The sequence below is a fragment of the Nothoprocta perdicaria genome, unplaced genomic scaffold (assembly GCF_003342845.1).
Source record: "Nothoprocta perdicaria isolate Ctin4 unplaced genomic scaffold, notPer1 scaffold_144, whole genome shotgun sequence".
Lineage (NCBI taxonomy): Eukaryota > Metazoa > Chordata > Aves > Tinamiformes > Tinamidae > Nothoprocta > Nothoprocta perdicaria.
This window is the reverse complement of record NW_020454583.1, coordinates 967,041-992,945: the sequence shown is the minus strand read 5'-3', so window position 1 is coordinate 992,945 and position 25,905 is coordinate 967,041. Positions and strand designations below refer to the sequence as shown.

Genomic DNA, 25,905 nt, shown 5'->3' with positions numbered 1-25,905 from the left:
GCAGTGCCCCTCCCATTGTTGGCTCATTAACCACCTGCATCAAGAAGCTATCTGTAATGTTCTGCAGGAATCTCTTAGACTGTCTGTTCCTGGCTGTGTGATTGTCCCAGCAGCCACGGGGCTGGCTGAAATCCCCCAGGAGGACGAGAGCCTGGGAACGGGAGGCTTCTTGCAGCTGCCTGCATAAGGCCTCATCCATTTCCTCTTCCTGGCCAGGAGGCCTGTAGGAAACTCCCACAATGGTGTCWCTCCTGTTGGCCTGCACTTTAATCGTCCCCCACAGGCTCTTGACTCGCCTTTCATYCGCACCTAAGCTGAGATCTATACATTCCATTTGCCCTTTCATGTAAAGGGCAACTCCAACACCTTGCCTTCATGGCCTGTCCTTCCTGAAAAGCCTAAAGCCCTCCATGGCCATGTTCCAGCCACGAGAGCTGTCACACTATGTTTCAGTAATTGCAATGAGATCACGGCCCTACAATCACACATGCATCTACAATTCCCCTTGTTTATTCCCCATGATGTGTTCTTTTGCAAACGGCATTTTAGTTGGGCTCCCAATGTGCCTTTCATTCTAGCTGGGGCAGCTGCAACTTGACTGTGTGAGCCTTCAAAAGTTCTCACATTGTGCCATTGGCCTCCCCAGGCTTTGGGCACTCTTCACAGGCTCTGGAGTTAGGCTGCTGTGATTGGCTTCACAGATTGCTTCCCCAGTGACACCCTCCTCCCGACTCAAATCTAGTGTAAATCCTTCTCAATGAGCCCTGATAGCTCATGATCCAGGGCTCTCTTCTCTCTTTGAGAAAGATGGATACCATTAGATACTATCCTGCCTAATGCCATGGAAGGCTTCCTGTTGCCGAAGAAATYGAAGTTGTGATGACAACACCAGCCATGGAATTACGTATTGATGGATGGTATCCTCCTGCTTCTTTCTATATTTGTGCCAGCACCAGAAAGAATGGAAGTGAAAACCACCTGTGCACCTGAGTTCCTGATTGTCTCACCCAATTCCCTAAAGTCCTTTTTGATCGTCCTTGGGCTACACACTGATGCTTCTTCTCCCACATGTTGGACCATCAATGGATAATAGTCTGTGGGTCAAAATTTTTCTACATAAGCTAGGCCTAGAATTTGGAAAAGGAGATCCTGCCTTTGGTGTGAATGCCACAATATACTTTTCTTCCAAGTTTATTGGATTGCCTGGGATATTTCCTTGAAACTCCAGAAACAGATACATTCCTTTTAGTCTTTAGTCAAAAGTGTCAGCACAGAAATAGTAACAAATTAGTATTTCTGTACTGAAAATGCCGTTTATGGGAAATAGACACTTGAACTGGACTTCAGCATTTTCAGGGCTTTAGAACTACTGGCCTTCACACTCATGATCCAAAATCTCTTTTCCTGTTTTGGCAAGTAGCTTAACTGGAAATATAGGTTTATACAACCTCTGAGAGCTCAGAGTGTTATAAATGGGGCTGAGTCTAGTTGGAAGCCTGTGGCCAGTGGTGTCCTTCAGGGGTCAGTACTGGGCCCAGTGCTGTTCAGCCTGTTCACCAATGACTTGGACGAGGGCATAGAGTGCACCCTGAGCGAGTTTGCAGATGATAGCAAGCTGGGTGAAGTGGCCGACACTCCGGAGGGCTGTGCTGCCATCCAGAGAGACCTGTACAGGCTGGAGAGTTGGGCAGAGAGAAACCTTATGAGATTTAACAAGGACAAGTGCAGGGTCCTGCATGTGGGGAAGAATAACCCCAGACACCAGTACAGATTAGGGGTTGACCTGCTGGATTGAAGCTCTGCAGAGAGAGATATGGGAGTCCTGGTTGACAACAAGTTAACTATGAGCCAGCAGTGCCCTCATGGCCAAGAAGGCCAGTAGGATCCTGGCTGCATCAGGAGGATGTTGCCAGCAGGYCAAGGGAGGTGATCCTGCCCCTGTCCTCAGCTCTGGTGAGGCTGCACCTGGAGTATTGGGGGAAGTTCTGGGCTCCCCAGGACAAGAGGGATGTGGAGCTTCTAGAGAGGGTACAGCAGAGAACATCCAAGATGATTAAGGGAGTGGATCATCTGTTGTATGAGGAAAGACAGAGTGAGTTGGATCTGTTTAGCCTGGAGAAGGTTGAGACMGGATCTGATTAATGTGTATAAATACCTGAAGGGGGAATATAGGGAGGAAGAGGCCAAGCTGTTCTCAGTGGTGGCCAGTGATATAGGAAAAGGGGCAATGGGTATAAATTGAAACATAGGAAGTTCTGTCTGCATGTGAGGAAGAACTTCTTTCCTGTGAGGGTGCCAGAGCCCTGGAACAAGCTGCCCAGAGGAGTTGTGGAGTCTCCTTCTGTGGAGGTCTTCAGCACCCACCTGGATGCCACCCTGTGCCCCATGCTCCGGGTGTCCCTGCTGGGGGGGGCTTGGACTAGATGATCTCTAGAGGTCCCTTCCAATCTTAACCATTCTGTGATTGTTTGAAATGTTGCAGAAAGGATGCAGGAGGACCTAAAATCATAACTGTTATGACCTTTTGTGTTGAGGGGAATCTGTCAAGAAAATAATAAGTAATTGTAACTAGCAACTTGTTCATTACATTGTTCTCAAGGTCATTAATATTTTCCTCTTCTTGTCCCCTTTTTTCCTCCCTCCAGACAAACATGTTTGTGTACTTGTCTTGTAAATATATGTCAATACCTTTGGCAAGTCCACAGCTTACAAATTAATCTCCAATGTGTCCTTAAAAGGACACAAATAATTTCAGTTAGCAGACATATCTTTTCTTCTATCTAGTGCTATATTATGTTGACTACAAACACTTCTATCCCAAGGCTTCAGTGATATTGCCCTTCTCAATGCCCTTCTCCCAAAGACACATCCACAGGCAGTCACTGTGCTCAGGTAAAAAAGCATAACGGGAAAGGAAAATATATTTAAAAACAGTAGATCTTACCTGCTTATTCATAAGTATGTAGATAATGGGATTGCAAACAGTACTGCTTTTTGCTAGGATGGAAGGTATGGTGCTTGCAATTGGAGTCACCACACCTGGCTTACCAAACGTTGCAAGCAGTGCTATAACTCCATAGGGAATCCAGCATATGAGGTAACAGATAACTGTAGTTATCACCATGAATAGCACATGGTATTCTCTTCTGCGGGCAGCATTCTTATGGATTTTTCCAACCTAGTGAAAGATGAATAAAAGACAGGGTTTAAGAAAGCAAGCTATTGTTTTTATTACTTTAAGAAGCTGAAACTCTTGGTCTCCCATCAGCCAGGATAATCAACRTTTTAATTTCAAAAGCAAAGTGAAGCTGCATCCAAAGCTGGGCAAATGTTTTCATTATCTCCACCAGACAAAAGAAGATCACCTGCAAACATCATGATGTGCCAATGGCTTATGTGAGCACATTATGCTGTGCTGCAATGACAGCCAGATTCAGAGTGGAAGGTAGAACAGAAACAGAAAGATGACAGGACAAAATAAGATGGAGTACAGATCATGGATGGATGGTTAGCTTTATTTTAGGAGGGTTTTAAGGAGTTCCTGTGAAATACTTGCATGGTTAACCTGTAATAAATGTTTGTTCCCTAAAGTTAATCAAAACTAGGAATAACGATTATAAGCAGCAATAGCTTACTTAGATTTACAGGCATGACTGACTTCTGGGGAAGACCAYGGAACTCGAAGATGCTGAGTCTGCCATCCAAATCGAGGATTACCCAGATTGTTGATAACAATGGAAACAACCAAGGAACATTGGAAACAATCTAGGATCATCCAGACTGCTGATAACATTGGGATGCTGAGACTGCTGATAACATCGGCATGCCACAAAGATCACGGAAAGGAAGARGGAAAGGACTAGAAGGACTATATACTRTAAATACTRAGCCCCAAGAGASGAAAGATGGGAGCCTGAGAGGGATTGTCTCCAGGCTGCCCCAGCGCTGTTATTCTCTGTACCCAGCTTACTCAATAAAYRGTAGATAAGAAAATTGGCTTGTCTCGTCTATAACAAACCTCTTAACCATTGTTAAGAGTAGTGAGGTTGGTCTTCTTAAGCATTTTTGCAGCCAACAGAGAAAAACCATACTTTGCTAAGACATTCATTTCGGAGCCAGCCTCTCTCCCCCGACTCTAAAGGAATTCCAGCACACAGGTCTCCCAAACATATAGTTAATTCCTTAACAGACCCCCAGTACGAGTTTACACACATTTCAGTAGGATTTCAGGAAGTGCTCAAAAGATTGAAGTATATCAACTGCATGATGTATTCAGCTGAATGTAACTTAGATCTTCCTTAAGGTCTCTTTAAGGGCTTTTTTAAGGTCTGTTGGAAGATTTGGGTGACTTCAGACCCGTCGGCCTGACCTTGATATCAGGGAAAGTTATGGAGCAGATCACCTTGAGGGTGATCACACAGTATGTGTAAAACAACTAGGGGATCAGGCCCAGTCAACATGGGTTCATAAAAGGCAGATCTTGCCTGACCAACCTGTTTTCCTTCTATGACCAACTGACCCACCCAGTAGATGAGGGCAAGRCTATAGCCGTGGTCTACTTAGACTTCAGGAAGACCTTTGACATGGTCTCCCACTGCCTTACCACTCCTGTGGCAGCTTATGGTTTAGACAGGTGTATTCTTTGCTGGATGAAAAACTAGCTGGATGGCTGGGCCCAGAGAGTGGTGGTGCATAGAGTTCAATCCAGCTGGCAGGGGTCAATGTTGGGACCAGTCCTCTTTAAYGTCTTTATCAATGATCTAGATAAGGGCATTGAGTGCACCCTCTCCAAGTTTGTAGGTGACACCACACTGGGAGGAAGAGTTGACTTGCTTGAGGGTAGGAAGGCTCTGCCGAGAGATTTGGACAGACTGGATCGATGGGCTGAGATCAAGCATAAGAGGTTCCAAAAGGCCAAGTACCGAGTCCTGCACTTCAGTCATAACAAYGGCATGCAACACTAGAAGCTTGGGGCAGAGTGGCTGGAGAGTTGTGTGGCAGAAAAGGATCTGGGGATGTTGACTGACAGTGGGCTGAGCCAGCAGTGTATCCATGTGGTCAAGAAGACCAAAGGCCTTCTGGCTTCTATCAGGAATAGTGTGGCCAGCAGGACTAGTGATCATCCCTCTGTACTCAACACTGGTGAGGCTGTACACCTCAAATACTGTGTTCAGTTTTGTGCCCCTCACTACAAGAATGACATGGAAGTGCTGGAGCATGCCCAGAGAAGAGCACTGAAGCTGGTGAAAGGGCTGAAGCGCAGACCTTATGAGGAGCAGCTGAGGGACAGCTGGGGTTATTTAGTGTGGAGAAGAGGAAACTCGGGACACATTATTGCTCTCTACAACTATCTGAAAGAAGGTTGTAGTGAGGTAGGGATTGATCCCTTCTCCAGAATAACTACCGATAGGACAAGATGAAATGGCCTCGAGTTGAACCAGGAATGGTTCAGGTTGGTTATTAGGAAAAATTTCTACCCAGAAAGAGTGGTGAAGCATTGGAACAGGCTGCCCAGGAAGTGGTGGAGTCACCATTCCTGGCAGTGTTCAGGGAACATGTTAGATGAGGCGTTTAGGGATATGGTTTAACAGGCATAGCATTGAAGGGCTTACGGTTGGACTCAATGATCTTGAAGTTCTTCTCCATTCATAATGATTGTATGGTTCTATGATTCTATGATATTTTGCCTCCTGAGTGTGATACTTGAGAGCAAACGGCAAACAAGGAAACTAAGCCCCTGTAAAGCTACAAGCAAGCATAAATAAGCAAAAGGGCAGCCCCCTTCAAAGAGTCCAGCATTTATCTAGCCAAAACAAGAAGCTGGAAATGAATGGATTTAGTCTGATGCAGTAGCATACTGATAAGCATAGAATTAAAAGTGGAAGCCATTAATTATACATCAAATGTCATCTACTGTCTCAAGGTACATAGCCTACAAGTGCTAATGCTGTGTGAATATTCAAAGCTTTATCTACCTCTCTGTAGGTATTTTTGTATTATGCATGTGTTGATATATTGGATTGTTTGAGTTAACAACATTACATTTAGTTACGTATGTATATATGAAAGGCAGAATAATATAGTGACGCTCTTTTGCTTTTAATTAGTCTTAGTTTAATTAGTTAGTTAATTTAGTTTTAATTACTTTTAATTCTAGTGTGACAGGTGATGATGAGGATTTTACCTTGATTTCAGCAGAAGTGTGCCTGTCAATAGTAAATAAAACAGACACAGACTTACTCCTCCCAAAATTAACAAATACTTTTCCTATGTTATATTCCAATTATCTTGAGCAAAATGTCAACTAAAAAATAAAATCTAGCCTTCTTGAAACCATATGGGACTGTATTTTCTTTGCAATAATAGAGCTTGTTTAGTTCACAATTCCTTTGTCACAAGAAAATCATTAATAATAGATAGATGATACAATCCTGTATTGCTTATTTGAAATAAATATTTCCTGACTAATGGGAATTTTATGCAGCTATAAAGTACAAGATCAGCCACAAGGTTAGCTGCAGGTATATTACAAACCTAATATTAACCATTAATATTGCAGGAACACCCAGGTAGCCATGGCCTACACAAATAAAGGTCTTCAGTACTGATGGAGGCAGCAGTCAACACATTTTTTCTCTTTGCTTAGTTTCTTTGTTTAATCTCTGTCCAGAAGATTTTATCCCCTGTATAAATAAAATACATACAAATGACAAGGGAAGAAAAAATACATAAAAGTGAGGTCATTGTGCTTCGATTTTGGTATGTATCCTTTCTATTTTTTTAGGTTGTTTTCTAGGAAGGCAAGGGACGCTTGCAGTGTCACTGTGTTTGGTCTAATACAAATGAATTTTGTTAATTCACCTGACTCTTTGCCCCAAAAGTTTCCTTGTAAATTTGACTGAGTTTTCCTAAAGGTTTTGAGGTCTTTGCATTGGAATAGAGAAGAAAGATATGTAATAGTATTGTAAGATGAGCTCAAATTAGACACCAAAGAATCCTGTCTAGTAAGATTCTGGTTTTTTTTATGTGTGACCTTTTTCTCTTCCATCTTTTCCTGTTGTTTCTCTGATAATTAATTAATAGATAATTAATAAGAAGCAAACTCTGATCACAGCTGTTTCTAAAATAGGACATTGATAATATCTCTCTGATTATCAAGAAGGGTGACCTTCTACTGCAGTCTTTTATAATTGAGTTTAAAAAATACTTTGTCATGAGACAAACCTGTTGGAAAGTGAATTTGGTCAACTGTTAAGCTCAGACTCTTTTTCCATATTTATGCCAGTATACCCAATTGCTCTTCTTTTTTTTTTATGTGCCTCATATTATAATCCTATAATAATGGCTAAATTACAGTCTAGATCCTGAGAATGAGCAAATTGCAACTTTGCAACTTCGAGATGAAGTGCTTTATTGTATTTTCCGAAAGTACATTTATCTTGCCTTTTCAGAGTAGACATTGAAAGTACAGAACGGCAGAGCAAAAAGCAAGCAATGGACCAGAGGAAGTGAGGAGGGATCCAAACATATGGCCTTCCTTAACTGCTTCATAATCCTGGTGATATGGATGACCAAGCTTTACAACTCACTTCCTCATTATGATTATTATCCCTTTTTCTAGATGTTCTGGGTGTCAGTCTCTTTTAGCTTTCTCTCACTCCATATCTCCTTGGCCTCATGTTTACGCTTGAGACTCAAGGTTCAGTCCTCTTCCCTTAGCACTAAACCTCTTGATCCATCTAAACCATCTGTTCAAAGACATCAGGAAGATGGAAGATGGAGGATGCCCTCCAGCTCAAGAATAGCTTGAGAAAGAGTCTTACTGTGACAGTCCAAGGGTGATGGTGATATCAAGTTGATGCAGTTTGGGATACCTTGACATAGCAAGAAACGATAGAGGATTGTTAAATTGTAATTGTAATGTTAAATTGTTCTGTAAGAAGTGCTTGAAGAATCCTATTTCTGAAGGCAGGTACTTTATTTTTTGCTCAGTTTTGGAACCATTGTCTTTGCAACTTTGAAGCCCATATTTAAAACATATTTTCTTTAAAAAGTCTGTTTATAGGTACTAGAAAGCTTCAAGGAAAATGTAGTYCAAGTTGACCTGACCTACAGAAAAACTACATTTTTTCAAGGGAAAAAAAAGTAGGCAACTTACAATGATTCTATTTCTTCTTTTAAAACTTTGGGGAAAGGTAGTGCAATTGCTACACACTACTTTCAGTATTCAAATGGCAGTGATTCCTAAAAACATCTGGTGTCTGGACATGCAATTGGTAGAAGAGCATCAGATGATGATAATAGAAGGTAGATTCAAATAATGTTCTAGACTAGCTCTGTTAGGTCAAATCAAATCGTGAAGATATGAAGTGTTTGTGCATACAATATATTTTTAAAATTTATAAAAGAACTAAAACATTACAATGACACAAAAATACTGGATTGTTGGGACCAAAATATGTTTAGGATGGTTGGAAAACACATGCYTTTGCTATAAACTCTTTTCTCCGGAACGAAGGCCAACTCCTGTTTTGTTTGTTTGTTTGTTTAGCGTTTTTCTTAGTTTTTGAGATTYTTTTTTAATGAGGGAATGATATCTCAACCAAGTGCTTTGGTTGAAACTTGAGAAATCAGCCTGAGGTAGCTGCAGACAAGCTCGTCTGATCTCGGGCACTGAGCGCAAGACTGACACAATTAGCTCGCTCTTTGTTTTGCCTTGTAGCCATATATACATAGTGATCCTTTCCTCCTCCTTTTCCACTCAGTCTGACATGCTAGACATTAGTTAGATGACAGATAGCGATCTGCTGAGCAGATGCATTAGATTTGATAGACGAGAGAACATGAGAAAAGCCATGAGAAAAGCCAGTTTTCAGGGATGGCAGTGGCAGAAATATTCCCAAAAGCAACCTAAGTGACACACTGCTTGGTTGACATCAAAAGATGCATGCTCCTTCCAAGGTGACAGGGTGTACGGGATATCTCCCTCACCATGTGACAGGGTACTATTTCATGCACTGGAAAAGAAGAAACTGGAGAACTACACACAAATTACAAAAAAAAAAAAAAAAAAAATCAACATAGCTAATAAAAGTGCGGAATAAACTACCAAAAGAGGGACTTAGATTGGGAAATGGAGGCAGTTAATAAAAAGAGAGGCTAACAGGTTGGTGCTTATAAAAATAGGGACCACAAAAATCTGCTGTAGCAGCTACTTTGCCAGGAACTTCTACCAGAGAGTCAGCAAATCTGTGGGACTCTCATGACAGGGATCCAGTCCTGTTCAATTTATTCATTAATGACCTGCACGAAGGGACGGAGTGCCCCTCAGCAAGTTTGCTGATCATACCAAACTGGGAGGAAAAGCTGATAGCCCTGAGGGCTGTGCTGCCATCCAGAGGGACCTGGACAGACTGGACAASTGGGCGGTTATAAATCTCATGAAGTTCAACAAGGGCAAGTGCAGGGTCCTGCACCTGGGGAGGAATAACCCCGGACACCAGGACAGAGTAGGGGTTGACCTGCTGGAGAGCAGCCCCGCAGAGAGGGACCTGGGTGTTGTGGTGGATGACAAGATGACCATGAGGCAACAGTGTGCCCTGGTGGCCAAGAAGGCCAACAGGATCCTGGGGTGCATTAAGAAGAGTGTCCCCAGCAGGTCGAGGGAAGTGATCATCCCCCTCTACTCAGCCCTGGTGAAGCCACATCTGGAGCACTGCGTCCAGTTCTGGGCTCCCCAGTACAAGAGGGATGTGGAGCTGCTGGAGAGAGTCCAGCGCAGGGCTACCAGGATGATCAGGGGCCTGATATATATATATATATATATATATAATCACACACAAAAAAATTATTTTTAATTAATTTACTGTTACTATTAATTTTAGGAACTGAAGTCAATATGAAGGATATTTTATCAGCTGAAATCTGGTTTTATTGGAAAAAAAAATTGAAATAGGTCCAGTCATCTTAATTTTTCAAGTTTAATTGAAGCTATTCTGTAAATGCTAAACTTAGGGCATCATACACTCAAGCATAAATGGTATTGCTTCCAATATAAACAAAGTTCTGTTGTGGAGTTAAGAAATACTAAACTCCTCTTTAGCTGAAGGAGTTCTTTTACTGTGATAGCTAATGGACTATTAGCAGTAATTTGATTTACACAGTAAACACATTTGCATGCACTAAACAAACAACTCATGGCATCACTTCCATCATACATACAATGGGTATGATTTTAAACTGATCTTTCCTCACTGTGGATTTTCTATCATCAACATGCATGAGAAAAATAATGGTGTACTACCCAGAGGTATCATTTATTTTTCTTAACAGTCTGGTTTTAGAAAGGGGAGTATATTATAGATCAATACCTTCCCAGAATGGGGACATTCCTGTCTCTCTCTCTAGCGACATCCCTACTGAGCAAGGTAATGGCTACAAAAACGTGAGCTTGTGCTTGCCCCCGTGCTCAACTGGCAGGACATAAGCCAGCTCCAGGTCAAAGCTGARTTGGCACTGCGTTCAGGCCAGATAACAAGCTAAGCCTCCCGTCAAGCTAACTTATCCACCCAGCTCAACAGTGGCCAACAGAGGGTACAAGGTCTGCAGCTGCCTCACATCCCACAGCCACGGGCATAGGGGCAACATGTACATAGACCCTTCAGCAACTTGTCCAGACAGATACAGACAGCAGCTGGGACTGGGTTTTTTGTTTGTTTGTTTGTTTGTTTATAACGTAAGTGGGCAGAGGGAGAAGGTGTTTGACTTTGTGAGGAGGTCAAACCAAACAGTCTAGTCTCAGAATACACTGGCTCACACTTGGGGACTGATTCATTAGATGGCCTACGGGTATCAGAGCAACAGGTAAACCAATTCAGAAATGGTAAAATCTAAGTTTGATGAGGAAAAAAAGTCCTTCTGAGGTGAAATACAATCATCTTAAGGAAACAGCAGCCCTGGCTACTCATTTAAGCAGATATATTGTTTATGATGATATGCACTTCTCTAAAATGCTACTTGTATATCCTTCAGTAATTGGAAGACTGCATATGCAGCTGCTGTCTCTAATATTTGCAGCAGCACTTCTATGGCACTTAGCTGCCTGAAACAAATCAAAGACATGTAGAAAATAAGATAGGTGGAAAATGGAAACAGAAAAGGCAGTGAGGTGTGTTTGCTATCTAGAAGATACAGTTAAAAAAAAGGAAGTGCATGAAGCTTATTTACATTCTAATCTATTTTCTATCAAAAGGTTGATCAAAAGAATATATCACAAAATACTAAGGTTGCTGTTTTGAGTTTTTGTTTGTTCAGGTTTTTTTTTTTTTTTTTTTTTTTTTTTTTTTACATCTAACACACCTTACCCTAATTCTTAAAATTCCCTAGGCCTTTTGGGAAACTGTAATAGATATTAACCGCATCCCCTTTAAGCAATCAGGTTGAAATTGTCCAACCATTGGCAACCACAGTGTACGTTATTTGCTGGCGCTTGGCTGCTAGTTTAAATCCAGTTCTAGGGAGCATATTATAACTGTCTTTGACTCACACCAACTGACATTCCTATCAGTGGGATGGCATGAATTATCCTAAAGACCAAATTATATTCTACAGATTCTTTCTTTTAACCTGTAAAAGGAGGCTAGAAGGTTAATTGGCATTGGACATCTAATATTTAAGTTGTTAAGTTTACATAAACTGAATCACATCCATAAAAGACCACAAAGTAATGAAGAGGCAGCTAGTATTTTCCATTGCCTTGTGGACAGTATAGGATTTTACAGCAGTACATGTTAAAAAAAACAAAACTGAATCTGGAAGGACTCTGGGGAAGAAAATTAGACACCTCTGTGGCTCTGTGCAGAAACTGGGCCAGCCATCCTGAACATAGAGGATTTTTGTAGTAAGACAGGCAGATAGAAGGACAGACAGACAAGACTATGGTCTGTTTTGATGGAGGAGGTATTTCCTTGGTCTTTGAAAGGTTTTGTTGCATGGTCGAATTAAGCAGGAGTCAAAAAGGAAGTTTTGCCAACAAATATACGACAGATTCCTGAAGGACATTCAGTAGCTACTGAAGCAAATGAGGACTGAAAATGACCTAGGCCTGTACTACTGGATCCATCTACTAGGGACAGAGAACTCCATCTTTGGGAGGTAAAAATACAAGATCTGAAGTGCATTCTTTGGTATTAGAAATGGAATGTAAATGCAGGTAGCTTTGTAAGGATATAAGAGTATTACTAGGAGCTGCTTAACAACACAAATTCCTGCTATCAAGATGAAATATTCTAAGACCACTTCCAGCAAATTGAGCCAATAGTTTTGTTTACAAGTTCTATACTTTAAAAGTTTCCTAGCAGATTATACCTGTAATGGATTTACTTTTCCAATAACTAGCTTCTATTTTTATTGTTTATTTTAATAAGTTTTGCAATGGTTTGGACTGATTTAGCAGCCCCGCTGAATGTAAAGGAAATGAAAGTGAAAAGTGAAAATGTCTCATTTTTAAAGCAGTGTTCAGTGTATTTTCTGTAAAAGATTTCTGGAGCAGATGGGAGAAATATCAGGCACTAATTCCATCTTTGTTCCTGTGTACATTCTTCCAGATAAAGCATCATGCAGAATGTATATCTGCAACATTGCTACAATAGCTGAGCTCTCCAAAGAGATGAATTGACAGGTGTAAAATTTCTCTTCCAGATTTCAAAGTTACTATTTGATGCTAAACAATAAAATTCTACTACCTACTTAGGAAATGGATTGCACATTGGCCTGCATATAGAAGGAAAATCGTCTTTGATCATAGGTAACAAGAAATAATGTTTGGAAAGACTGGAACAGATACAATTAAAGACGGAAATAACACCCTGTGTGTTATAATTGGCAAGGACAATAAATACAAGAGTAAATGTCAACTGAGATCAGAAAACCTATTTGTTTAGGATCAAAATATATTAAAACCTTCTCCCTAATKGTTATTTTGACAAATCTGTATTTAAAATTTGAGTTGCCTGTTTGGCCTTCTCTCTGAAAAAGTCTATGTATGTGTGAATGTGTATACATATACACACATATGCACATATAAGAAATCTATGATGTAAGTATGGCCCTGCTCACCAYTTGAATGAGATTAATAGCAACAACCTTTCCTATCCTATTCCTGAAATACCAATATTTCCTCTATATCTGGAGTGTGAATTAAAACAAAAAATGCACTCAATCACAATTCCTCCTTTCTGTGAGGAACGGTAAAATTTTCCAGTGCTTTACTGAGGTCTGACACGCAAATCCCCCACAAAATCCAAGAAAATTTCTGAGCTCAACAAGACCGAAAGGCAGTAAGGGCACCGAGGCATGCTTTTGAATGGTAATTTATATTTAAATAAGCCTAATATGTGTGCTTGGACTTGGAGGTCAAATTCTGTAGTCTCTTCACAGAGTATATACCTTAAGTGGCTTCAAACTTTCCCTTCACTGGCCTCTTTAATAATTCTTCAGGCTCTAGTAATGGTGCCCAAATTGGCCTGAAAGCTTTCTCCTCCATACTTGTGCGAGACCCTTTCTCTCAAATTATTACAAATACATCACAGCACAAATGTATTCAGTAAAAAAAAAAAAAAAAAAAAAAAAAAAGGTGACCCTGCAAAGTTTGGAAGTCTTCAATTCCTCTCTCCCTGGTGATAGCCCTGTGAGGTTGACCCAACATCCTACTGAATTTTCATCTCCTTACAACACACCATCATTTTTTTCCAATGTACTGGATAAATAAGAGAAAAAAAGTATTTTAAGTCCTAAATTAGAGGAACAAAATATAAGCAATAAGCTCAAAGCTAAGGTCTATAAATCTGCTATTTTTTCCCTCAGAAGTGTGTGTATCCAGAGCAGCGTTGTATCTGAAAAAGTTAGGTCTCCCTACCTCCCACTCTGATATGCCAGAGAGGATGAGCTAGATGAATAGGCATAGTGATGGATATATCCAGTCTGAGTGCTTATATATGCTTATCCTGGCTCACAGAAAATGATGATAAATTCCTTTTCTGTAGCGTATGTAATAAAGACAGTCTTTATAAATTATGTATCATTTTAAAACTTCCACTTAGGAAGTTTGTACTTAAGCTGTAGTAGGGCTTCATATTTGTTTAATATTAGTACAAAGCAAGGTAAGCAGAACCATTATTGCAATTTTACGAGCGCAATACATTATCCTGCAAGGCAATCATTGACAGTGCAGTTCTTTGGGCTTGTAGAAGGCTATGATTAAGCACAGAATAATCCAGGAATAAACAAGACTGAATCCCTTACTAAATGCTCTGTAATCCTCTTCCAACATCCCCTACCATTAGAAGGGTGAGGGAGGCAGAGCATCTCTGGAGCAAGGTGCACATGAGAATACAAAGTGGTCCCTGAGCTACACGAACACATGCCTCCCTGTGAGGAGGAGATGACTTGGCATTTGTTTTTCAGGAGGGTGAGAATTATGCAGTACAATATGAGTATTTCTTTGTATCTGAGCAGTTTTCACAAACTGATGATACAAGTGGGTATGGCAGAATAGCAGGTATAGATATGGCCCCACAAAGCAGCAAAATTGCTGCAAATATTTCAAGTTCACCGTGTTTTCTGTCATCTTGCAGTTGTGTGGATGCTGGCACTTGCCCTCTGCTCTCTGCTGACAAAGTAGGGAAAGTCCTGACCAGAAATAAWAGCGCATAGGAATCTTTTATATAGTTTTGGTAATGTAGGCTCAGATGRTCCTAAAATAGGACTTCCACTGTCTGGAAGAATCGTTCTCTCCCTCTCTCTTTCTCTCTTTTGAATATATCAGCATGTCAGAAAACTGGCTTAAAAGAAAAGCCTACTACTTAGATAACTTCAAGTTAGGTGAGGCTAAAAGTTCTTTTAACCAACATGTCTATTATTACTAACAAATTTATTATAAACACAGTACAGGTATTGTAAGTATGGAAAAATAATTTTTAAAGGAAATTACTGATTACGGAAATTACAGTAAAAGGCTCCCATACAAGAAAATGAACTTACTTTATGAAGATGAAACAAAAACTTGGTCAATAAATTACTATCTGTTCTTGCCATGTTCAGAAGCTGAAATGTGGCTATGCTAAGATACATGCATTAATCCAATGGCTATTCAAAATAATCAAAAGTATGAGTATTTTGAGTTAATTTTAGGTCTACCTAGAATAAATACTTATAAAAAAAAAACCCTCCTTTTCCTCGTTAAAAAAATAATCTCTACACACAAAAAAGAAGAATTTAAACAAGTATTGGAATATATATAACTGTAGACCAACAAATTGATATTACAGTAAGAAGATGGCACAAAAATACTGTGAGGAACAGATTAGGTAACAGGTAAAGGACAAATGCTGCACTTCCTAGTGCCATTTGAATTATTACAGGAGAACTATCACAGCTTCACTCTGGGAAAACCATTCAGACTTTCCATCTAACCTTATTTTGGGGATCATCTTCAAGATGCAGTGTTCTTCACAGCAGGACCCACCAAGGAAGGCAGGTAGCTGGAACCTGAATACATGCATGTTAAGGCAAATCTTCTCTCCATTGGGAGAATCCTGTTCACTGCAAGCAACCAGCTGTAACCACACATAAAAGAAAAGTTATAGGAGGTGGTTGGCAGGAGTGATTTTGTCTAGCCTACAACATTAATGATCTTCTGTCTTCTAAAGTTGTGTTTCTAAGCTTCGTTATTTTCAAAGATACATAATCTTCAACGAAAGACATTAAAGATCCCATGCTATCCCTTTAACCATTGCAGAATGGTTAAAAGGTTCCTCAAGGAGCTTCTGTTAAATAATGTGAGGGGTATTGGAGGTGTCAGATAYAGGCTAAGGGAGCTGGACAGCAGCAATCTGACGTGGAGAGAAAGAGACCAGAAAAACAAGTTCTGGAGTGCCAAATCTAAAGCAGTGATCAGACTTTATCCATGCTCTGTGTATGAGATCAAGCAATTACATGTCTTTACCACAGACTTGTGATACAATAAGACCTTGGTCAGAACAGACCACAGTTGCCATGAAATACTAAAAAGATGAGATGCTAGATTCTTAAATATTATTCACTACTGGAATTATGAATGAAGCAACAGGAACAATAAAGGCAAGATGCATTCTTAAATGAGGYAAAACTTTCTATTTTTTCAGGCTTACAGTCTTAGAACTTGAAAATATGGGCTAGCTGACAAGCTGAAAAATCTCTACCCCATATAATTCCTCTCTGTAGAAGCAAAAATGTATGAAATGTTAAAAGCTATAAATGTATACGGGAAGGGAGGATGTACATGTTGATTTCTATTTGTTGCCGATTGTTTCAGATTTACATGTTATAATGGAGTGGAGCAATGTAGATATGTTCACAACAGAATTAGAAATGTCATTACAAAATATAGTGAGTGTGTGTGACAAGACATGTATTTGAGGCCTGTAGTTAGYGGTGTCCCCCAGGGGTCAGTCCTTGGTCCGGTCCTGTTCAACTTATTCATTAATGACCTGCATGAAGGGMTGGAGTGCTCCCTCAGCAAGTTTGCYGAYGATACCAAACTGGGWGGAGTAGCTGATAGCCCTGAGGGCTGTGCTGCCATCCAGAGGGACCTGGACAGACTGGASRACTGGGYGGYGAGAAACCTCATGARGTTCAAYASGGGCAAGTGCAGGGTYCTGCACTTGGGGAGGAATAAACCTGAATACCAGTACAGAGTAGGGGTTGACCTTCTGCAGAGCAGCCCCGCWGAGAGGGACTTGGGTCTCGTGGTGGATGACAAGATGRCCATGAGGCAGCAGTGTGCCCTGGTGGCCAAGAAGGCCAAYGGGATCCTGGGGTGCATTAAGAAGAGCATCTCCAGCAGGTCGAGGGAAGTGATCGTCCCCCTCTACTCAGCCCTGGTGAGGCCACATCTGGAGTACTGCGTCCAGTTCTGGGCTCCCCAGKACAAGAGGGATGTGGAGCTGCTGGAGAGAGTCCAGCGCAGGGCTACCAGGATGATCAGGGGCCTGGAACATCTGCCCTATGAGGAAAGGCTGAGGGAGCTGGGCCTGTTCAGCCTGGAGAAGAGAAGGCTGAGGGGGGACCTGATSAGYGTGTATAAATACCTCAAGGGAGGCAGTGAGGAGGAGGGGGCCGGCCTCTTTTTAGTGGTGGCCCATGATAGAGCTAGAGGAAATGGCCACAAATTGAAGCACCAAAAGTTCCACAGGAACTTAAGAAAAAAAAATTCTTGCCTGTGAGGGTGACAGAGCCCTGGAACTGGCTGCCCAGGGAGGCTGTGGAGTCTCCTTCTCTGGAGATCTTCAAAACCCTCTTGGATGCCATCCTGTGCCATGTGCTCTAGATGACCCTGCGTGTGYGGGGGTGTTGGACTAGATGACCTCTAGAGGTCCCTTCCAACCTTAAACATTCTATGATTCCATGATCCCTTTTTCTTTTTTAATAAGATGTCTCTGACATACTCTCTCACTGTCTGACAGGATTGTACCACTTCATATCCACTCAGATCTTTCCCTTTGTCCATCTCGTGGAGTTGGATTCAATATTTGAAAAGGAAATAAATGTTTCCTAATGCAAGAGGAACAGTTAAATATGTCAAAAAGTACAATGAATATGTCATAAAGCATTCTCCAGCTAACTTAAATGTYAAATGTGACAGAATCAGTCCTTTCTGTAATGCTTGGGGCTATTGATGTTATGTACTCAGAAATCTGGCATGATGGAGGTTTATTTTACTTTTTCAGATGCATATTAAAATAAACAGCAGCTGGTGGAGTCGAAGGATTGAATTTCTCTGCTTTTCTGCCATTTCATTTTTGTATTACAATAAATTACTCCAGTACTGCAAATTTCCTCTTACTTTGATGAATTTGTTTTATAATCTTTGCAAATGTATATTGTGACTGCCCTGAATTTTAAACATCTAAAATAATAGAGCCAAATGACTGCAAGGATCCTGAGGAGATCTAGTGGTATCTGTCTCTCTTCCTTCTCCATCGCACACTCTAGAGCAGGGTGAGCATACCTGCAAGCCTGAGAGTTACTGGGGAAAAGAGATCTCTTAAGACCGTAGCCACAATTATTTATGTATGTGGATATATCATTTGGAAGGCAGATAAAAAAAAAATCTGATTTTTTTTTTCCTCTCAAAGATGTTTTTGTGCTACTTCCAACATGAGATTAGGCAATTACTAAGCCAGCAAAAGCTGTGCAATTTCAAAACTTGCCCACAGCTCAGAGAATTCATCCAAGAAGGGTGCATGTATAGCAAGCTTGCAGATGACCTTGCAAGAGCCTCCACTGTTCTTCACTGAAACTAAGTTCACCAAGCGTACTTTAAAGCAGGTCAGTGATTTCTATGGAGATGCCAGCTTCACTTTGGGAAGAAGTGACAGTTTTATAGAACTGATAGCACTACTAGAGACCTACTGTCATTTCTAAGAACAAGTCAAACATTTTAAAAAGTGCTGAGCTGCATTAACTTCACCACACTGGGATAAATCCTTGTAATTCCTTTGCAGAAATGTCATAATACAGATAGAGCTGAAAATGCATGTATAAAGTATTCTGCCAGTCAAGGACAGCATATGTTTTACATGTAAAAAGTAGAACATGCAGTTTTACAAAAACTATTCATTTAGTGAGCTCCATTTCAGTTTTATCTTTCATCAGTAATCATATGTAATATAAAATGTAGGAGACTACTGATTTGTGATAAGCATCCTCTCTTTGAAAGAAAGCAATGAAAGACAGTAATAGTCCATCACATTATATTGCCTTTGATACTATTCATTCTTTTGAATTTTGACAGCTTCAAGTGCTCTAAGAATTACCATAACAGGAAAAGAATTTCAGTAAGAAAAAGATTAAAGTAATCAGAAAATGGCCTGGAAATATGATAGCTGCTACTAGAACTTTTCTCTATATTTTTTCCTAGTTGCTGTACTGTTGCTACTTTGCTGCAATATTCCAGGAAGTTCTTTTGTAAGTGATTTCTTCAAGTAGCACAGATTTGTGGGTTATAGGGGAACAAGAAGAATAAAACAGTAGTGACGGCAACTGAAAGCAGTCAATATAGATTCTAAATTTTATTCCCAAGCAGAAAATTTGTTTTCACAGTGTATCAGTTCATTTGAGCTATTTGCCATATATTTCCACACACCTTGAAGTGACAGAAGGGCACAGTAGTGGACTTCTATCACTCTAAAACCAGATCTTTAACTTAACTTTTCTTTAGCCTATTTTCATATTTATATGCAGCAGATATAATTCTAGAATAGTGAAATGGCATTTTAAAAGATAACAAACTAATCTTCCACCACTGAGACGACTCAGTCTATAGCTAAGTACCTATCAGCTTGTACAGCTGTAGTTTTTGCTCTGGAGAAATCCAAAAATAACCTTATATAGAGACTCAAGACATACTTCTATCAGATCCTTTGATCAGTAAACCTGACCAGTCATCTAAGCCTTAATATATTCATGAATTTAGACAGCAACAGTCATTTTCAGCCAGCTCTTTGCTGATCAACACTAATGTGAATGGAAAGGAAGAGAAAATTAAAGGAATGGAAAGAAACTGAAAGGAAAGTAGAAAGGGGAATGAGCAATGGGAAAATCTGGCTCCTGAATAATCTATTTTATGAAAATCTCCACAAAGAGGCATGTGACCTATGTAACCAGGGAATTCTGTGGGACTGTACACAGACCAGTCTACTTACTTGCTTGGGTCATATTACATTCTTGGAGTTTGGGGCTTTAGCTTGAGGAAGATGAGTGCTATTCTCTAGGCTTCTATTTCCAACAATTTTTGTTCTTTTTTTGTCTCAGTTACTTACTATTCATGATTAAGTGACCATTGACCTAGTGATTGGTTTCTGAATTATACCTGTATTATTGCCTCTGTAAAAACATACTGCAGAAGAAGCAATGTGAGTCTCTATTTATTTTGCTTGTTAACTATTCTTTAAAAACTCTGAAAAAATATATATTTTACATTAAAGATAAAGGACATATTAAGACACATTCCTGCCCTTTTCCTAATCTGTTGACTAAATCCACTCTGGAAACTGTCTCAGACCAACTGAAAGAGCTAATGCATTCAATTCTTCACAGGGATTCTGCCTTAATTGTTTTAGTAAATAAATTTGAGCATGAAGAACCAATCATGTATAAAATGGTAAGTTTAAGTAAGTAAATACTCTTTTCCATTATATTTAATCTGGGCTCACATTGCTAGTTACTAGCATCATAATTCTCCAGCTAACCAGGGAAAATGTAAAGGGTAGAGGATTTTGTAGAATAGTTGCTGCCCAATACCACAAAACTGAAGTCAGAGAAAAAAACATGTTAGGAATAAAGTTTGTCATTTTTAATATCTGGAGTGATTTACCACGGAACCAGACATTCTGGGGAAGTAGTAGAATTTCCCTTTCTTAAACTCCATTAATCAAGGATGGATGCATTTCTGGAAGATGGATGTTTACTTTGTCAAACACCTATCAGTTTAAATGAAGAACAGCATCTCAGTGAAACATTCTGGCCACAGGTTGGCAGACTAGATAATTTAATGATCTTTTTTGGAGCTGAATTCTTATTAATCTTTAAATAAGCTTTCCAGGGAAGGCAAGAGCTGAATTTATAATATGAACAATAAGTAAGCAAAATAAAAATTAAAATAACATAGAAAACCCATTGTAAAGAAAAGAGCTTCTTGAGCTTCGTTTTCCTTTGCTTTACAGGTTGCTTTTCAGATACTGCAGAGAGCGACAATTAAAACAAGTGATTATATTTAGAATCACAAATGCAGCTAATTAACAATACTGATTATGACTTAACCCAGAAGACAAATGAGACCACTAAATCTTATCACTAAAATCTATGTCTAGGCATTTGCTTATATAGCAGAATGAAAGGCATAGTCTGTTCAAGAGGATTATCAGCATACCCACAGCCCTCTAAACCCTCCCAATTTATCAGAACAGCTATTCTTAATGAGCAAGCTTTTCTTTTGTTTCATGGCAGTCTCTCTTAATACATATGGGTGACATGAGCACCAGAATGACAGACAAAGCCAAAATGTAGGATGACTCTCAAATGTGGCACCACAAGTGAAAGYAGATCATGTTTGGACAGTGGTTTCTGAGGGTTTTTTTCTCAATACATAAACAGGTCTTGAATGACACTTGTTCTGTACCTCTGGTCACAGTCCTTAAGAGAAAAAAGAAAAGRCACAGAAAAAGAGACGATGACTTATTTTTTCAAATAGGTGARCAAAATTCCACACAGCATATAAGTTTATGCTGTGGTATAAGAAGATTGAGGATTTTGCTCTCAATTCCTTTCAGAACAACCCACCAACAACCTAATTATTTTCATGGTTATTCTGAATACAGAATTTTTCACAAAATTACACAAACTAACTCCAAGATGTCTTTGAAGAGGGATATGTAAAAACCCTTAATTATATATGTATCGTTAAGGTTTCTTTTCACCATACAAAGGTATATATTGTTGGGTTACATTATTATATCCAGGGAAGTAGCATAGATACTTTAAATAATCTAATTTTTCTAATTCCAGTTTCAAGGGATCTAGCATATGTCTGGGACAGAATCAAGGCACAAATTACTTTAGCAAAGATTTATTAACAGGTCTGCTGAAGTCAATATCTGTAAAATACTTATACACTCAGCTCACTTTTAACATTTTTGTTTCTGAGTTCTGTCCTGGAAGAATCCTTCATAGTGCGATGAGGAAACTGGAATGACTAATGTCAGAATCAGTGTTAAGCCTGTCCACTGTGGATTTTACCACCAGCGAGAGAAAAGAGTGGCTTAAAGAAAAGTTTCTTATAAAATCCCACAGTTGTTCTGAACAAATCTGAACTAATCGAGCAATACCTGTACATCCCCAAGAAAAGGTCAAAGCAAAAAGAATACTGAGCTAACCAGATKATTCAGCAAGCTGAAATTGTATTTCTTTTAACTTGACATTTAGACTGAATTAACATCCTGAACTTACTTGGCAAGCAAAGGAACTCAAAGTAAATCCATTTACTTTTATATTGAGAAAATCCCAAATGTGTCAGAGTCACATGACTAAGCACCTACTGAGCCTTGACCATCATGGAATACATAAGTACAAGCAGGGCAGAAGAGATTTCTCACCACTGGAGAGTGAAAGAAAGCATACAAAGAGTTCCCACAAGTGGCACACAATTAATAAAAGGCCAAAGCCAGATTGCCAATTGCAGTTACAAATTTTTTCCACAAAGGGCTCAGAGATTTATGTAAAAAGACCAAGTTGAAGCGATATGAAAGTCAATTCTTTTAACTTGACATTTAGACTGAACTAATATCTTCAACTTGCTCAGCAAGTGAGRGAGATAAAAGTATTAGAATAGGCTTTTAGAGAGTGCCTACAAGCCATACAAATGGTGAAACTGAAAAGCAATATGTGGTTGAATTATCCAGTGAACTTTTCCTAAGGTGAGTTTTTRTTTATTTTATTTATTTATTTAATTTTTCAGGCCTAGCTCTCTCTGAAGGTATCAGAACAGAGTTGCATGCTACTGGTCCTTAAATAGAGATTATCTATGATCAGAAACTAGCACAACATTCATCTTGTTTTCTGTGCAAATTAATGGCTTATTTATAGTGTTTTGAAGATTTAAAATCAAGCTTTAAATATGCTCAGTCTGATTGCTAATATGTATGTGCTTCAGAGCTCACCAGGCAGACCAAGCTCCATTCATCATAGGAACTTTATTCTATTTTTACTTAGTCTCAGAATTTTTATGAGTTTCTCTCATTTCTACTTCTATGCAGGTGTTTTTATTCACACTTTGTTTAGGATTAACATTTAATAGACCAGAGATAAGCCAGCAAGATCACAGAGAAGTGGATATTTTTCTTTCCATATGCCCTGGTTGATTTCTAAAGAAGTATTGTCTTATTACATAAAATGGATRTTACAGACTTCTAAAACACCACAATACTGTGGCTCAGCTCCCTTTAATGTAACTAGAGGCAAAACTGTCTAATAATAACAAGATCCTCCTATTAAAGATCTTATATGCCTTTTATTATCTAAGAAGCAGTTTAGATGACAGATCTCTTATTTGAATTTAGGTTATTGCTCTTAAATACAACAGAAGTTATGGAATATACCCTAGAGGCAGCTCTATCACATACTCAGCTGTGATTAATCTAGCAGATTAATTAGCAGATGTCATTTTTGCTATGAGAAACCAAACAATTATCCATTCATGGTAAGTTAATATCACGATACCTCAATTCAAAGACAGTTTTCCATTGTTTTAAAGTGTACATAGTGCAGACTTTTTAAAAGATTAACTATGGAAAGAAGATGCTTATCTAACAGAAAAGTGATTCCTTAGAAAATCCAGAAATCTTAAAATCTTAAAATCTTAAATCTTCTTTTTGCCAGAATGAAATTGTAATAAAAGAAGAGTGAATCAAGGCTACAAACAGAATAGTGATTGTTATAATGAAAACTGTTTGGAATAGAAAAGTTACAGAAGTTAATGAATTAAGTGCTCTCTTCTCAAAAATACCCCGAGAAATACAGTAATACACTTCAGATGGATTTATCTAAAGGAAACACTGACCACTTATTATATCTTTTCCTCTCCTAGCCTTTGCCTGCCCAGTGGGGTACTGACTTACTGCATATGGATTCCTGTGATTTTGAAGATCTCTGTAATTAAGCAGTTCAGGAATTCGTCTGAAAACTCCATTTATTACTAATTGAAGTTCAAATGAGTAAAGTGCTTAATAATAAGAGAGGCAATGTGCTTTCTGTGGTACAATAGATCTTTAACATTTCTCCTAGGACGGTTCAGAATAAATGCCTCAGTGAGGCAGCCTCCTTTTAAAATTAAAGTGTCAGGTGCAAACTGGAAATTGCCTGAATGGTGTCTGTTTTCTTCCAGCAGGACCAGATGTTTTGAAGAGCCATATGGTACAACTTAATTAAAAAAGCTGTAAAATCCTCTGCTCTCCTCTGCACAGCCTGTTTTCACTCAGACTCAGACTGAGGCAGCACTAGGCAGATCGTAGTGTTTGCTTCTAGATCTGCCCAGCTGCAGCTCTGTGACTGATGTGAGATGCCTTGAACCCCARTGAGTACCACTCTCACCTTCCTTTCTTATCTCCCTGCCATATTTATAAGAAAAAAGATTTATGTTCTGCGAGAGGACTGCCATGGTTGTACTCAAACAATCCCTTTGTCTCGGCTCCAAACAGCTCATATATTTGGTTTCTTAGAGAAAATTTGAAAACTTTCTATTGACATTTTGTCCTTAATTTTCACAGGTTGTCCTTAAATTTGTGTTTAATCCAGTTGAGATATTTTCTGCTTGATCTCTTGAACTGTTTAATTTCTGCCATCTTTGTCACTTGTGACAGTAGATCAGAAATCAGGTAAAGTCAGAATTATTCTAAAGCAACATTTCTGCTCTGGGAAATTCATTTACAAAAGTGAAAATATTCTGTGGGAACATGCACATTTGAGACATTTCTGGTGGAAGACAGAAGAAAAATCCTTTTTTTCTTTCCTTGCTTTTTGAAATTTACTTGCAAGAGATGTAAAATGCCTCCTCTTTTGGTTCGTGCTACCTCACAGAGCTATTGTATTCAGGATCATGGAACAAGAATTGTAGCTCATCAGCTGCAAGAATTTACAGGCTTTCCTGTGCCATGTCATATTGGCTAATCAGATGCTTTCACAGGGCACCAAGCTCTTGAGTGTTTTCAGACACACAAGAGAAACCATTTTATTTTACATCATCTGAATATCCTAGTGCAGGATGATGTGAAAAAAAAATACTGCTGGTTTCCTAATTTGTACAAAACAATGTGGTCAACATTTTTTTTTATCCTTTTTCAAGTCAAGGAATCTCTCCTTCAAAAAATCTCAAACTAGAAGGAGACCAGAAAGTCTATTTTCCAACCAGCTATTTTTAATATAGTTTTCACAATTAACTAAAATCAAAGAAGAAAAAAAGATAGAAAGTTAGAAATTCATGTGCACACATGGAATCTTTTCATACAAGAAGATACCTTTAGGAAAGACAAGAAAATTCCAGTTTTCTTAAAACTAGATTAAAAGGAAACCTCTCTGGAAGAGTCAGACATGGATCAGGCACATATTTTTTCAAGACATGAATAGCTATATCTTTATCCTTGAAATAAGATCAGTCTGTCAACCCCTGATCATCCAACCTGCTTACATCTTAGCATGCTTGGCTCCCCAGCACAGTTTTGCCCTAGGGCGCTTTATGATGAGGCCATCAGCCAATATTTGAAAGGTAGAGAGAACCAGATATAATTTGCTGTAGGGTGTAGGGTCAAGGTTGCACGAGGCATAGGCTCCTTCCTCCATCACCTTCAGACACTGTATCTGCAGACCTGTGCTCACAAACATCTCTGCCTTACATCAAGGCACTCCATAGCAACCCTCAGCTTCATGCTATAAAAATTCACTACTCTAGTGACCTGCAGGGCAATCCTCATGTCATTCCAGACATTTTCAGTTGAGGAAAGAAGGAGAATATTAGCTACCATATCTGAGAACCACAGGAGCACTTCGTAAGGTCCTGAGGAGTCTCTGCGCCAAATACTACGTGTTTGGGAAGCAGGCAGCTTGTATAAATTTGTTCATAGCCCTAGTATGCTCCCTGACCATGCAGAAACATGTCCAACATGGAAAATACAGTGATTTGTATGTGTAATGCTGTTTTATATCTGTGCCAAAATTATTTCGTATGTTTCTAGTCTAAGTGGCAGCCTGCCCACCTCACATAAATGTTAATATATTCAAGCATGTAGTGGTAGGACAGCATAAGCTTATGTCACCAAA

The 25,905-nt window shown here is 39.3% G+C and overlaps 1 protein-coding gene across 1 annotated transcript in view; it reads right to left on the bottom strand.

The window, feature by feature from the left end:
• LOC112943322 (pinopsin-like) overlaps nucleotides 1-25,905 on the bottom strand; it is a 70,387-nt gene that overhangs the window by 19,084 nt on the left and 25,398 nt on the right. The window contains exon 3 of the mRNA XM_026034457.1: nucleotides 2,945-3,178. Coding sequence (XP_025890242.1) covers nucleotides 2,945-3,178 — 234 coding nt within the window. The remainder of the gene's footprint in view (nucleotides 1-2,944; nucleotides 3,179-25,905) is intronic.